The following is a 15105-nucleotide window of genomic DNA, read 5'->3' on the forward strand; positions in this document are numbered from 1 at the left end:
GATGATTTTGCCCATCGTGGTCGAGATGATATGATGGGATGCCCTCAGAGGCTTGATGATGTTATGAGCACATGTACCTACCTATGCATGACATCACATTCATACGCATATACATGACACCATAAGTATTTTATGATTTGTAGAGTTATCCGGACTTACATGCCGAGTCTTTTACTCCATATTTCTTTCATGTCTATTATTTACTGATTTTCATCCCTTGCGTACTCGGTACATTATTTGTACTGACGTCCCTTTTGCATAGGGACGCTGCGTTTCATGCTCGCAGGTCTCGATAGACAGGTTAAAAGTCCTCCGAGTAGGCTATCAGCTCAACGGAAGGTGTTGGTGCGCTTCATTTGCTCCGGAGTTACTTCTTTGGTCAGTATGATTAGTACATGTATTGATTGGTATGACAGGGCCCTGTCCCGACCTTTAAGACATTTATGTATTCTTAGAGACTTGTAGATATATGTCGTGTACGTGAAAGATTGTACGGCCTTGTCGGTCTATGTTCAGTGTAGTGATCATTTTGGTCTCATAGGCGAGTATGTCATATATATAAGTTTGTATTCCCTCATGTTTTATTTCGGTTCATTCACCTATGATAGAATGATACGAAATATACGTTACGTTGGTACTCGGTTGAGTAAGGTACCGGGTGCCCGTCGCGGCCCATCAATTTGGGTCGTGACAAGAAACTGTGCTCTTACAAGTGTGTCTAGTATATACCTATGAAAAAAACGAAAAATAGAAATATCATATTAAGAAAGATAATAAAAACTTATAACAATAGAATTTAATTTTTTGGGGTTGAAGCTTAATAATTAATATCAAAATAAATCAATCTATGAGAGTTCCGTTGTTTTACTTTACGTCAATACTTGAAAACATTCAACAGAATAAATAGAATGTGCAATTCATGCTCTAATATTTTGGTTTGAGAAAAAGAAAAGCATAAGTACAAAGAAGAATCAAGAACATAAAACCTTAAAAGGAAATTAAAGTGTAATATGCACCATATCTGATATCTCCTTTCTTAACATGTCCTTTTTGGATAGTTCTTTCCTTCTATAAAACTTTTGTGCATTTTTTCTCCACCAACTTCAATCTTTTATAAAAAGGATTAAGCTATACATTAATTACTAGTAATAAAAATTTGGGGCCTCATGAGCTTGGGGCCTAAAGCAAATGCTCTATTTGCTTGGTCTTTCAGCTGCCCCTGAATCTAATATATCGAATTTAAGCTCTGAATATGAAATCGTCTTTGTTAGAGAACGTTTTATCTTATAATATAGGATTTTCCGACGTAATGTCGAATTTAGTGGGGTCTCAATATCTGTCCGGAATACTGAACGATTTTCCTTTTTAAAAAAAAAAAAAAAGAGACAGCACCAGAATGAGCACCGTCGAATTGAATTTCTAACTAGCATTAATTATTCATCTATCATGAACTGCGGCGTGATAATTGTTCATGGAGCTTTGACTTTGAGCAATATATGCTTTCGTCCTACGTTTGGTGAACCAAGTCATTTATTAATTTACTTCTAAGTCATTTTTTATTAACAAATAAAGTAGGTAATTTGTTATCAATTCTTTAAATCACCCTAAGAAAAAAGAAAAAAAAAAACAATTGCGTATGCGTTGGTTAAAGGCACTTAATTCAACTATTTTTTTTATATTGAGAATCTTCTTTCATAATCAGAATTTTCCAAGCCAAATATTCCACAAATAAATAAATAAATAAATATATATATTGAACAACACCTTTTCATACAAATTATCTTTTATCCAAGTCCTAGAAGCAATCATACAAAATTATATTAAAAATATCATTACATAATAGTATTTGTTAGTTGCCCCTTGAAGTTGGCATAATTATAAGAGAGAATACGCATTTAAAATTTTGCGAGCTTGCCTATAAATTTGGATACTTGCAACTTTTTAAGAGGCAAATAGGGAAAAAAAGATCAAAGTTGAGATTTGAGAGTTTAGAGATGGCAGCAAACTCCACCCCAGTTCCTCTCCTTACTCCTTACAAAATGGGGAGATTCGAGCTCTCTCATAGGTTCGTACTGTGTAGTTTTTTGCCATGGCGAAATTAAAATTTCGCTAAGAATATTTAACATTTAATATATATTTGACTTATATACACTGTGTATAATATTTTGGCGTGAAAATTTATATTTGACTTATATGAACAGTGTATAACATTTTGGCGAATTGTTTTCAGTTTACACATATATCTACTTCTCAATTTATTTTGCTTTCCTTTTTTACTTTTGCATGATAGAGCCACTGAAGCATGTATTGTTTTGTTTGATTTTGCAGAGCAGTGATGCCACCAATGACAAGGAACAGATCATACAATAATACTCCACAACCACATGCTATTGAATATTATGCTCAAAGAGCTAGTGAGGGGGGTTTTCTCATTTCTGAATCAGCTAGTGCCTCTGATATCTCCAAAAGGTAAGTAGTTTTCTGTAATAAAAAAACAACTCAATTATGTCATATATATAACAAAAAACAAAAAACACAAGAAAATATTTTATTCGATCCTGTAAAACACAAATAGACTGTTGCCATATGTACAAAATTACCGTAATAAAAATTCACATAGTCGACCTTAATTAACTACTACGTAGGATTAAATCTTAAGTTGTTGTATTTGAAGGTCCCCAAATATGCCTGGAATTTGGACAGAAGATCAAAAAGAGGCTTGGAAACCTATTGTTGACTCAGTTCATGGTAAAGGTTGTATCTTCTTCTGTCAAATTTGGCATCCAGGGCGCCTGTCCGACTCAAACCTCAACAATTTCATTTTTGGTTAGGGTTTTGTTGCAGGTAATAAATTTTTTAACTTGAATTTCATAGTTGAGGGTATTGATATAATCTCTTTATATGGTCTTAAATAATCAGCACATCTTCAGCAAGAATTGTGGTACCTAATGTTGTAGCATGTTATGTTATCCACGCTCCAGATATCCAAACTTTTTGGTGGCGGGATAGGGTGGGGAAGTGCTAGCTAGAGTTCTCCCGCATTGGTTAAGGATAAGTTGTGTAGTCTTTTTGTATAATCTCGAACAATCTTCACCTCTTCAACTTGTTCTTGTGATTGTGTAGCACCTGATGATAGTGTGTACGCCAAACCGACACCAAGGCAACTAAGCGCTAATGAAATCCCTTTCATTGTCGATGATTTTAGAATTGCAGCTCGCAATGCTATTGAAGCTGGTGAGTAATCTATTAATTGAGGATTAACTACATAGAAAATCATTCAACGTGTGGTATAACTATAGTAAAATCGCCAAACTTATTTTTCTCACAATAAAATCACTCAAATTTCACTTAATTTCCTAAATTATCATTCTACCAATGCAAAAATTCAATTAAATTGGCTGAAAATCGCCCTATTCCCCTGAGTTATTCAATCTTGAACCATACTTCAATCAGGCAAACCTATCTTATAAGTTACTAAAACAAATAGCTTTTGCTTAAACTCTTTATATTGTTGAATTTGGCAAAACATTTTGTTCCACATCGGTGGGAAAAGAAGGGTTGGGAGGATTTTCCCCCTATAAAAGAAGGTTTGCTCAAACTCTTTATATTGTTGAATTTGGCAAAACATTTTGTTCCACATCGGTGGGAAAAGAAGGGTTGGGGGGATTTTCCCCCTATAAAAGAAAGTTTAATGTTTAGGATTTAGACACACCTCTCATTTGCCTTCTCATCTGTTTAAGGCATTTGTATTTCTCTCTTTAGTATTATTTCACTTGTATTTTTGGAATGAAATAAAATATTGGTTGTGTCCGAGGAGTAGGCAAAATTAGCCGAACCTCGTAAATTCTGGTGTTCCCTTTATTGTTGCTTTATTGTCTTATTCATTATTTGGTGGCTGTCATAATTTTTGGTATAGTAGTTGTGACTTATTCACACTATATACATTTGACTTCCGCAACAATTGGTATCAGAGCCAAGGTACTGTCTTAGTATACTCTGTGGTTGCAGCTTAGTCTGATCTTCCATACCAGAAAGGAAATAATCTTGATTGTGTCGTCAGCTATTAAATAATATTTGTGTCAAAGATGGGAGACAATAAACAAGAAGAATCTACATCAAGTGTCAATAATACGTCATCATTGGCATCTTCGCTTATGACAAGAATTGTGTCAAATGCGAAATTTGCGGTAGAAATATTTGACGGGTCCGGACATTTTGGGATGTGGCAAGACGAGGTTCTAGATGTCCTTTTTCAACAAGGGCTAGATCTTGCTATTGAAGAAAAGAGACCAGATGCTATTGGAGAAGAAGATTGGAGAATTATTAATCGTGTTGCTTGCGGTACTATTCGATCCTACCTTGCTAGAGAGCAGAAATATCCATACACAAAGGAAACTTCTGCAAGTAGATTATGGAAAGCACTGGAGGATAAATTTTTGAAGAAAAACATTCAAAATAAATTGTACATGAAGAAGAGATTGTTTCACTTCACCTATGTTCCTGGTACCACGATGAATGAACATATCACCAGTTTCAATAAGTTGGTCACAGATTTGCAAAATATGGATACAATTTATGATGATGGTGACTTGGCCTTGATGTTGTTGGCGTCACTTCCTGATGAGTACGAGCACCTTGAAACTACTCTACTCCATGGAAATGACGAAGTTTCTCTCAGAGAAGTTTGTTCGGCTTTGTACAGCTATGAACAAAGAAAGCGAGAAAAACAGAAGGGCGGAGAAGGAGAAGCACTATTTGTGAGGGGTCGTCCTCAAAGTCAAACGAGGACAAAGAAGGGAAGATCCAAGTCAAGATCCAGACCCAGCAAAGATGAATGTGCCTTTTGTCGAGAAAAAGGGCACTGGAAGAAAGACTGTCCGAAGTTGAAGAATAAGGCCAAACATAACAATGGAAAGGCCATTATGGATTCAAATGTAGCTGATTGTGATGATTCAGACTTCTCATTAGTTACAACAGAGTCATTAACATCATCAGACATATGGTTGATGGACTCGGCTTGTAGCCATCATATGTGTCCCAACAGGGACTGGTTTGTGGAATTTCAAGAAGGAGAATATGGAGTCATCCACACAGCGGATAACAGCCCTCTTACCTCATATGGCATTGGTTCAATACGATTAAGGAACCATGATGGAATGATCAGAACATTAACAGATGTTCGATATGTACCGGATTTGAAGAAGAATCTCATCTCTGTGGGAGCCCTAGAATCAAAAGGGTTCAAAATCATTGCAGAAAATGGAGTGATGAGAGTATGCTCCGGTGCACTAGTGGTAATGAAGGCTAATCGGAAGAATAATAATATGTACCGCTATCGTGGCAGTACAGTTATTGGGACAGCGACAGTGACATCCAGTGACGACAAAGAGGCAGAAGCAACCAAGCTATGGCACATGCGCTTGGGACATGCTGGAGGAAAATCCTTGAAAACTCTATCAGATCAAGGATTGTTAAAAGGAGTAAAGGCTTGCAACTTGGAGTTTTGTGAGCATTGTGTCAAAGGGAAACAGACAAGGGTTAAATTTGGTACAGCGATCCATAATACTAAAGGCATTTTGGATTATGTACACTCTGATGTTTGGGGTCCTTCCAAAACACCTTCATTGGGTGGGAAGCACTATTTTGTAACCTTTGTTGATGATTTTTCTCGAAGAGTGTGGGTGTATACAATGAAAAACAAAGATGAAGTGCTGGGAATTTTTCTCAAATGGAAGACGATGGTGGAGAATCAAACAGGCAAGAGGATCAAGTGTATTCGCACAGACAATGGAGGTGAATACAAAAATGATCATTTCAATAAGGTCTGTGAAAATGATGGCATCGTCCGACACTTCACTGTTAGACATACACCACAACAGAATGGAGTGGCAGAACGTATGAACCGGACCTTGCTGGAGAAGGTACGGTGTATGTTGTCCAATGCTGGCTTGGGCAAAGAATTTTGGGCTGAGGCAATTACATATGCATGCCACCTCATTAATCGCTTACCATCTGCTGCTATTGATGGCAAGACACCATTTGAAAAATGGTATGGAAAACCTGCTGTAGATTATAACTCTTTGCACGTGTTTGGCTCAACTGCATATTATCATGTGACGGAGTCAAAATTGGATCCAAGGGCAAAGAAGGCTATTTTTATGGGAATTACTTCTGGAGTCAAAGGATATCGCTTATGGTGTCCTATGACAAAGAAAGTAATATTCAGCAGGGATGTTACCTTTGATGAATTCTGCTATGGTAAATAAGGTAACAGAAGATACCAAACAAAATAAAGGTGCTTCTAAGCAGGTGGAGTTTGAGGGAAAATTTATTTTTCCTACACAAGAAGCAGAGGAGGAAACAAATGAAGATTACCCTCTGGAAGGAGAGCCAGTAGAGGAGATTCCAACTCAGGAACCTCAACAACAACTTGAATCAATAGCAACCAGCAGGCCAAAAAGAACAATAACGAAACATGTTCGTCTCATAGAGACGGTTGCTTGTGCAACCTCAATTGTAGCTGATGATGTTCCTACTACTTATAAAGACGCTGTCCAAAGTTCAGAAGAAGATAAGTGGAGGATTGCCATGAATGATGAAATACAGTCCCTTCATCAGAATCATACATGGAGATTGGCCAATCTCCCGAAGGGAAAGAAAGCAATTGGGTGCAAATGGGTATTTGCAAAGAAAGAAGGATTTCCTAACCAAGTAGATGTTCGCTACAAAGCAAGATTGGTGGCCAAAGGATATGCTCAAAAGGAGGGAATTGATTACAATGAAGTGTTTTCTCCAGTTGTAAAACATTCCTCCATTAGAATTATGTTGGCTTTGGTAGCACAATTGGATTTGGAACTAGTTCAGATGGATGTAAAAACTGCGTTTTTACATGGAAACTTGGAGGAGGAAATCTACATGACTCAGCCAGAAGGATTCAAAGTTGCTGGAAAAGAAAATATGGTGTGCAAACTTGAAAAATCATTGTACGGATTGAAACAATCTTCTAGACAATGGTACAAGCGATTTGACGAGTTTATGTTGCAGCAAGGGTACAAGAGAAGCAAATACGATCATTGTGTGTATTTGCACAAGCTTAAAGATGGTTCCTTTGTATATCTTCTCCTATATGTTGATGATATGTTGATAGCTTCCAAGAATTCGGAAGAAATTGATAAGTTGAAGATTCAACTGAAGAAGGAGTTCGAGATGAAGGATTTGGGTGAGGCAAAGAAAATTCTTGGCATGGAGATAATTAGAGATAGACGTTCAAAGAAACTCTGTTTATCTCAAAAGGAATATTTGAAGAGAGTACTTCAACGTTTTGGCATAGATGACAAGACTAAGCCAGTTAGTACTCCACTTGCTTCCCATTTTAAGCTAAGTACTATTATGTCGCCAATGGATGAAGCTGAACGAGAGTATATGTCAAAGGTACCATACGCAAATGTTGTTGGTAGCTTGATGTATGCAATGGTTTGCACAAGGCCTGACATTTCACAAGCTGTTGGAGTTATTAGCAGATATATGCACAATCCAGGGAAGGAGCATTGGCAAGCTGTGAAGTGGATTCTACGGTATATTCATAATACTGTAGATGTCGGGTTAGTTTTTGAGCAGGAAGACAATCAGTCTGTAGTTGGATATTGTGACTCAGATTTTGCGGGTGATCTGGACAAACGAAGATCAACTACTGGTTATGTGTTTACTTTTGCAAAGGCACCAGTTAGTTGGAAGTCTACTTTGCAGTCAACAGTTGCTTTGTCTACAACAGAGGCAGAGTACATGGCTATTACAGATGCTGTGAAAGAGGCAATTTGGCTTCAAGGATTGCTAAAGGAGCTTGGTGTTGAACAAAAAGGTATCACAATTTTTTGTGATAGTCAAAGTGCTATTCAATTAGCGAAGAACCAAGTTTATCATGCAAGGACGAAGCACATTGATGTTCGGTATCATTTCGTACGAGAAATCATAGAAGAAGGTGGAGTCACGGTGAAGAAAATTCATACTACAGAGAATCCTGCTGATATGCTGACAAAGGTGGTGACTGCGGTCAAGTTTCAACATTGTTTGGATTTGATCAACATTGTTGAACACTGAAGATTGAAGATGAAGACACAATCAAAATTTGTTATTGAGAGAAAATTAAAGATGTGGAATTTTGCCAAGGTGGAGATTTGTTGAATTTGGCAAAACATTTTGTCCCACATCGGTGGGAAAAGAAGGGTTGGGGGATTTTCCCCCTATAAAAGAAGGCTTAATGTTTAGGATTTAGACACACCTCTCATTTGCCTTCTCATCTGTTTAAGGCATTTGTATTTCTCTCTTTAGTATTATTTCACTTGTATTTTTGGAGTGAAATAAAATATTGGTTGTGTCCGAGGAGTAGGCAAAATTAGCCGAACCTCGTAAATTCTGGTGTTCCCTTTATTGTTGCTTTATTGTCTTATTTATTATTTGGTGGCTGTCATAATTTTTGGTATAGTAGTTGTGACTTATTCACACTATATACATTTGGCTTCCGCAACAATTGGTATCAGAGCCAAGGTACTGTCTAAGTATGCTCTGTGGTTGCAGCATAGTCTGATCTTCCACATCAGAAAAGATTTATCTTGGTAACTGAGTCAAGGTTCTGTCTGAGTATGCTCTGTAGTTGCAGCTTAGTCTGATCTTCTACATCAGAAAGGAAATAATCTTGATTTGTGTCGTCAGCTATTAAATAATATTTGTGTCAAATATGGGGGACAATAAACAAGAAGAATCTACATCAAGTGTCAACAATACGTCATCATTGGCATCTTCGCTTATGACAAAAATACTACAAAGACCACTACAACACTCAAAAGACATAACCCTCTTTTGATATTTCACCTCACTACAATATCACTCACTCTCTATTTTCTTCACAGACTATTTTCTTATACCCTATCTGTGAAACCTCACTCTTTCTTTCTAGCTCTCAGATATATTTTCTTCTGAGATTGTGATGATAAAAATGAGAGCTAGCAGAATACAGCCTACCTCATTTGACAGCTTCATCTCTGCAGCGTGCCATTTTTGACAGAAAACAAAAACGTGGGCTGCTGCTATTACCAACTTTGACAAAAGTGAGGAAGAAAGAAAATTTCTTCCTTGAAATGTGGGCTGGACCCCACAAATCTCCCCCTCCAGTCCCATTCACCTGAAGGAGGTAACTTCGCAGTTTCTAGTTTGAGTGTATGCGGACAAGTTCTTTGCATAGCTCAAACTTGTCTCTTGGTACCACTTTGGTCAGCATATCGGAAGGATTCTCACTTGTATGAATCTTTTTGTCCTGTAAAGATTCGTTCTCCACCTCCTCACAAATCCAATGATATCTCACATCTATGTGTTTGGTCTTTGCATGGTACATAGAGTTCTTGCTAAGGTCTATTGCACTTTGACTGTCACAATAGATGACATACTCCTTCCGATGCAATCCAAGCTCTTGAAGGAACTGTTTGAGCAATATCATCTCCTTACCAGTTTCTGTAGCGGCAATGTACTCTGCTTCAGTTGTTGAAAGTGCAACACACTTCTGCAACTTAGACTGCCATGATATAGCTCCCCCTGAAAATGTAAACAAATATCCAGTACTGGATTTTCTGTTGTCAATGTCACCTGCCATATCAGCATCTGTATAGCCCTTCAAGATTGGATCAGATCCTCCAAAGCACAAACAATCTCCCGTGGTACCTCTCAGGTACCTGAGTATCCACTTGACTGCTTCCCAATGTTCCTTTCCAGGATTTTCAAGAAACCTGCTGACAACACCAACTGCGTGAGCAATATCAGGTCTAGTACATACCATTGCATACATCAAGCTTCCGACTGCTGAAGAATAAGGAACTTTAGCCATGTTCCCTTTCTCCTCCACTGTTGTAGGACACATCTTCTTACTCAACTTTAGATGACCAGCAAGAGGTGTGCTGACTGGCTTAGCATTCTTCATGTTGAAGCGTTCTAGTACACGTTCAATGTACTTCTCCTGAGATAGCCACAACTTTCTACTTGTTCTCTCTCGAACTATCTTCATCCCTAGAATTTGTTGTGCTGGGCCCAAGTCCTTCATATCAAATGACTTGGACAGATCTCCTTTCAACTTTGCTATCAACCCCTTGTCTTTTCCTACAATTAACATGTCATCCACATACAACAACAATATAATAAAGTTATTCTCAGAAAATCTTTTGAAGTATACACATGGATCAGAATAGGTCTTTAGGTATGTTTGACTTTTCATGAATGAGTCAAACTTCATGTACCACTGCCTTGGTGCCTGCTTCAATCCATAAAGACTCTTATTCAATTTGCACACCATGTGTTTCTTTCCAGCTACTTCAAATCCTTCTGGCTGCTCCATATAAATCTCCTCTTCCAAATCTCCATGAAGAAATGCAGTTTTCACATCCAACTGCTCCACTTCAAGATCTAGGCTAGCTGCTAAGCTCAAAATTGTTCGAATAGAAGTCATTTTGACAACAGGTGAGAAAATTTCGTCAAAATCAATACCTTTCTTTTGTTCGAAGCCTTTAACCACCAATCGAGCTTTGTATCTGACCAGCTTGCCATTTCCATCTTTCTTGAGTTTAAAGACCCATTTGCATTTGAGTGGTCTTTTACCCTTTGGAAGTTCAACCAGCTTGTATGTGCCATTTTTCTGTAGAGATTCCATCTCTTCTTGCATAGCTTTCATCCACTGGTTCTTTTCTGGATGGGACAACACCTCCTTAAGACTTTCTGGCTCCCCCTCATCACTGATGAGGACATACTCTGTGGAAGGGTACCTGCATGACTCTACCCTTGGCCTCTCTGATCTCCTCAGAGGTTGAGGTTGTTCTTCTCCCTGAGTGGGGTGCTCCACTTCCTCGACACCTTCATCAAGTTGCTCCCCCTGCTCAATAACCTCACCAGGTTGCTCCCCCTGCTCGGCAACCTCGTCGGTCGTACTTTCTGCACTTGTGGGATTGTTAGAAGTAGAAGGAATAGTAACAAAGTTAGGAATTATACCATTCTTCGCCTTTTCTGACATATCAGCAGCAGTTCCAACTTCACTTTCTCGGAAGACTACATCTCTGCTTCTGATGACCTTCTTCTTTACAGGATCCCACAGTCTGTACCCGAACTCTTCATCTCCATATCCGATAAATATGCAGGGAACAGATTTATCATCCAGCTTTGTTCTCTGCTCTTTTGGTACATGTGCAAAAGCTCTGCAACCGAACACCTTCAGATGCGAGTAGGACACCTCCTTGTTGGTCCAGACTCTCTCTGGGATTTCAAACGCCAACGGAACTGATGGACTCCTATTGATCAGGTAACAGGCTGTCTGAACTGCTTCACCCCAGAATGACTTAGGCAGTTTAGCCATTCTGAGCATGCTTCTCACCTTCTCCACAATGGTGCGGTTCATCCTCTCGGCTACGCCATTGTGCTGTGGGGTTCCAGGAACTGTCTTTTCATGTCTGATCCCATGACTTGAACAATACTCTTCAAATTCCCTTGAAGTGTACTCACCTCCATTGTCACTTCGGAGACGCTTTAGCTTTCGACCCGTCTCCCTTTCTACTAGAGCATGAAACTTCTGGAAAACTTGAAACACCTGATCTTTGGTTTTCAAAATATAAACCCATAATTTTCGTGAAGCATCATCAATAAAAGTAACAAAATATTTGTTACCGCCCATTGATTCAATTTCCATTGGGCCGCAAACATCAGAATATACTAAATCAAGTATATTCAATTTTCTTTCAGACGATGTCTGAAATGAGACTCTATGCTGCTTACCAAATAAACAGTAGTCACAAGGTTTTACCGTTGTACCTTTGGCATAAGAAATGAGTGATTTCTTGGCAAGAATCTGCAATCCCTTCTCGCTCATATGACCCATTCTTTTGTGCCACAAATCTACAGAAATCTCATCTTGTGCCGCGTTCAATTCACCTTGGCATATTTCTGCATTTGTCCTGTACAACGTGCCACGAGCAACTCCCTTTGCAATCACCAATGATCCCTTAGTGAGTCTCCACTTTTGATTTGCAAAATAACTCTCGTATCCATCTCGGTCTAAAGCAATTCCCGAGATCAAGTTCATCCGCAAATCAGGTACATGCCGCACATCCTTTAGAACCAATGTGCATCCGACATTTGTCTTGATACAAATGTCACCAATCCCCGCAATCTTTGAGTAACTTGTGTTACCCATTTTCACTGTGCCGAAATCACCTGCTACATATCTGCAAAAAAGATCTCTTACCGGTGTGGCATGGTGAGATGCCGCTGTGTCAACCACCCATTCCGACTCTGGACCTGACAGGTGCATGCATTCCTCTTCCTCATTTATAAAGAGGACAACATTATCATTATTTTGCACCATGGCGGCTGTGTTGTCGTCATTCTTCTGGCCACTGGTTTCACCTTTGCCCTTCCTTGGATTTGGGCAATCTCTTTTGAAGTGACCTGGTTGATTACAGTTGTAGCAATTTCTGACTCTTGATTTGGATCGGTTCTTTGACTTCCCACGAGCTCCGGATCTACCATAGTTGTTCGAACTCCTTTGATAACTCCTGCCTCTACCTTCTGTGATGAGAGCCTGTCCTTGATTTTCAGGCTTCTTTCTCATCTTCTCATTGAGTAGAAGAGCCGATGTGACATCTTTCAACTCAATAGTAGTCTTACCGTGCAGGATGGTTGTTGCCAAATTATCGTACGAAGATGGCAACGAGTTCAATAGCAAGATGGCTTTATCTTCTTCCTCGATTTTCACTCCGAGGTTGGCAAGCTGTGTGATTAGTCCGTTAAACACATTTAAATGTGACAAAAAATTCGTACCTTCACTCATGTGTAGGGCGTATAACTGCTTCTTCAGGTACAATTTATTTGTCAGCGTTTTGGACATGTATAGGCTTTCCAACCTTGTCCAAATTCCACGTGCAGTGTCTTCATCAATGATGTTATTTACCACATCATCTGATAAGTGCAACCTGATTGCACTAGCAGCTCTTTCATCCAAGTCAGCTCAATCCTCAGCTTTCATGGTATCAGGCTTTTTGGAATCAACATCTAGAACCTTGTGTAATCCTTGTTGGATGAGCAGATCTCTCATCCTTCTTTGCCATGTTGAGAAACAGTTATCTCCGTTGAATTTTGCTACCTCGTACTTTACTTCGGACATTTTTATTTTTCACCAAGTATAGTACTACCGACAGTGAATAGTATTTCAGTGAACGAGCAGAACCTGTGCTCTGATACCAGTTGTTGGAAAATAAACCCTCTACCAAAATAATATTCACGGTAATAAAAGCGGAATAATAATGTAGCACCGAGATACGGTAATTAACAAGAATAAAAGAGTAACAATAATACCAAGATTTTTACGTGGAAAACCCTTCCGAATAAGGGACAAAACCACGACCCCGAGAGGAGTAACTGATATCACTATAGTAAGAATTTTACACTTTGTAGGCCCGAGTGAAATACTACAAACCCACTACAACACTCAAAAGAAATAATACTCTTTTGATATTTCACCTCACTACAATATCACTAGATTGTGATGATAAAAATGAGAGCCGAAGCTCTCATTTTATAGGCAGAATACAACCTACCTCATTTGACAGCTTCATCTCTGCAGCGTGTCATTTTTGACAGAAAACAAAAACGTGGGTTGCTGCTATTACCAACTTTGACAAAAGTGAGGAAGGAAGAAAATTTCTTCCTTGAAATGTGGGCTGGACCCCACAATTTGATGGAGTGGAGATCAACACAACAAACAGCTTTATAATCGAGCAATTCTTGAATGATCAAGTCAACGATAGGACCGATGAGTATGGTGGAAGCATTGAGAACCGTTGTCGACTCGCTCTTGAAATTATAGGAGCAGTAGCGAGGGAAATTGGAGCAGATAAAGTTGGCATAAACCTCTCTTTTTTATCCGAAGTATACGGTAAAAAAAACTCGAACCCAGAAGCTTTGGCGACATATTTGGCTAGTGAACTCACTAAACTCGGAGTATTATATCTTCATGTATCTGAGCCAAAGGAGCAACATCGTAATTACCTAAAATCCATCGGAAGGGCTTTTGAAGGGACTCTTATTGCTTCTGGTGGATATCATAAAACTGAGGGAAATGAAGCTATAGCTGAAAGTTATGCAGATTTGGTCTCATTTGGACGTTTGTTTTTGGCAAATCCTGATTTACCTAAACGTTTTGAGGTAAATGCACCATTGAACAAACATGATAGGAGCACTTTTTACAAGACTGATCCAACTTTGGGTTACACTGATTATTCATCTCTTGAAGTGGCTTAATTCTACCTCATAACGCTAGAGGTAAATAAAAATACGTGAATTTTTTACCGGTGTTCTTGGCGAAAAGGTCATTGAAATTGTTTTCTGACGAAAAACATTTCGATAGATTCTGTTGGAAATACGCGTGAGCAAGCTTGCTTTGTGTGATGACGATGATGATTAATTTACTAGCATCTATTGGATGTGGAGTATACGTAAATCATCTCAAATTATTATGTACTAATTTGTTTGATATTCTGTAAGCTAATCGAAGTAATTAATGTGTGGTGTAATTATGTTGCTCCTATGATTATATAATGGTAAATGGTGCTGCATGCCTTGTTTTCAGAGAAAATAAATGAAGTGAATATAATCCTACCCTTTTAATTTCTTAAACCTTTCTTATTTTTCTGCATTCTTTTCTAAATTTCAAATATATGAAATTACGTTTTATTTAAAAGAGAAAAAATCAAATCAAATCGAATCAAATTCAAACAAACTCACAAAATAAAAAAGAGCAAGTCAAACTCAAAGAAAGAAACACTTATCACATATAGATGTAACAGATTCATAGTAACGAAATCAATTGCCAAGAAGACGAAAAATTACTTATGATATATAATGTTAGCATCATATAAAGTACAAAGCTCATTAGTTTTTTTTTTTAAATGTATTACTTTGAAATTAATGCCTCTCTGAATTATTATTGCATATCTATCATCATCATCATTTCCATCTTCTCCATCAAAATCTTTTCTCATACTATTGCCAGAAGAGCAAGCCCTATAAACATAACTCACG

At 38.3% G+C, this 15105-nt stretch overlaps 2 protein-coding genes across 2 annotated transcripts; both read left to right on the top strand.

Annotated features, from left to right (window-relative positions):
• Positions 1-1937: 1937 nt before the first annotated feature.
• Positions 1938-3115, top strand: LOC104213294 (12-oxophytodienoate reductase-like protein). Its single transcript, XM_009762769.2, has 3 exons — positions 1938-2065; positions 2329-2469; positions 2675-3115. The coding sequence occupies exons 1-3, from the start codon at positions 1995-1997 to the stop codon at positions 2829-2831; spliced, it is 369 nt and encodes a 122-aa protein (XP_009761071.1). The 5' UTR covers positions 1938-1994; the 3' UTR covers positions 2832-3115.
• Positions 2902-14637, top strand: LOC104213687 (12-oxophytodienoate reductase-like protein). The gene is made up of 3 exons (XM_070151665.1): positions 2902-2941; positions 3124-3235; positions 13758-14637. Exons 1-3 carry the CDS (start codon positions 2902-2904, stop codon positions 14323-14325), a joined length of 720 nt encoding a protein of 239 aa, XP_070007766.1. The 3' UTR covers positions 14326-14637.
• The last annotated feature ends 468 nt before the right edge of the window (positions 14638-15105 follow it).

This window comes from Nicotiana sylvestris, chromosome 7 (genome assembly GCF_000393655.2).
Source record: "Nicotiana sylvestris chromosome 7, ASM39365v2, whole genome shotgun sequence".
Classification (NCBI taxonomy): Eukaryota; Viridiplantae; Streptophyta; class Magnoliopsida; order Solanales; family Solanaceae; genus Nicotiana; species Nicotiana sylvestris.

Bases quoted from the DNA above. Each gene is read 5' to 3' on its own strand.
- LOC104213294 (XM_009762769.2), top strand. From the start codon at position 1,995: ATGGCAGCAAACTCCACCCCAGTTCCTCTCCTTACTCCTTACAAAATG. The intron at 2,066-2,328 runs GTTCGTACTGTG...TTGATTTTGCAG, and splicing joins AGATTCGAGCTCTCTCATAG to AGCAGTGATGCCACCAATGA. The intron at 2,470-2,674 runs GTAAGTAGTTTT...TTGTATTTGAAG, and splicing joins GCCTCTGATATCTCCAAAAG to GTCCCCAAATATGCCTGGAA.
- LOC104213687 (XM_070151665.1), top strand. From the start codon at position 2,902: ATGGTCTTAAATAATCAGCACATCTTCAGCAAGAATTGTG. The intron at 2,942-3,123 runs GTACCTAATGTT...GTGATTGTGTAG, and splicing joins CATCTTCAGCAAGAATTGTG to CACCTGATGATAGTGTGTAC. The intron at 3,236-13,757 runs TGAGTAATCTAT...CTGGACCCCACA, and splicing joins CGCAATGCTATTGAAGCTGG to ATTTGATGGAGTGGAGATCA.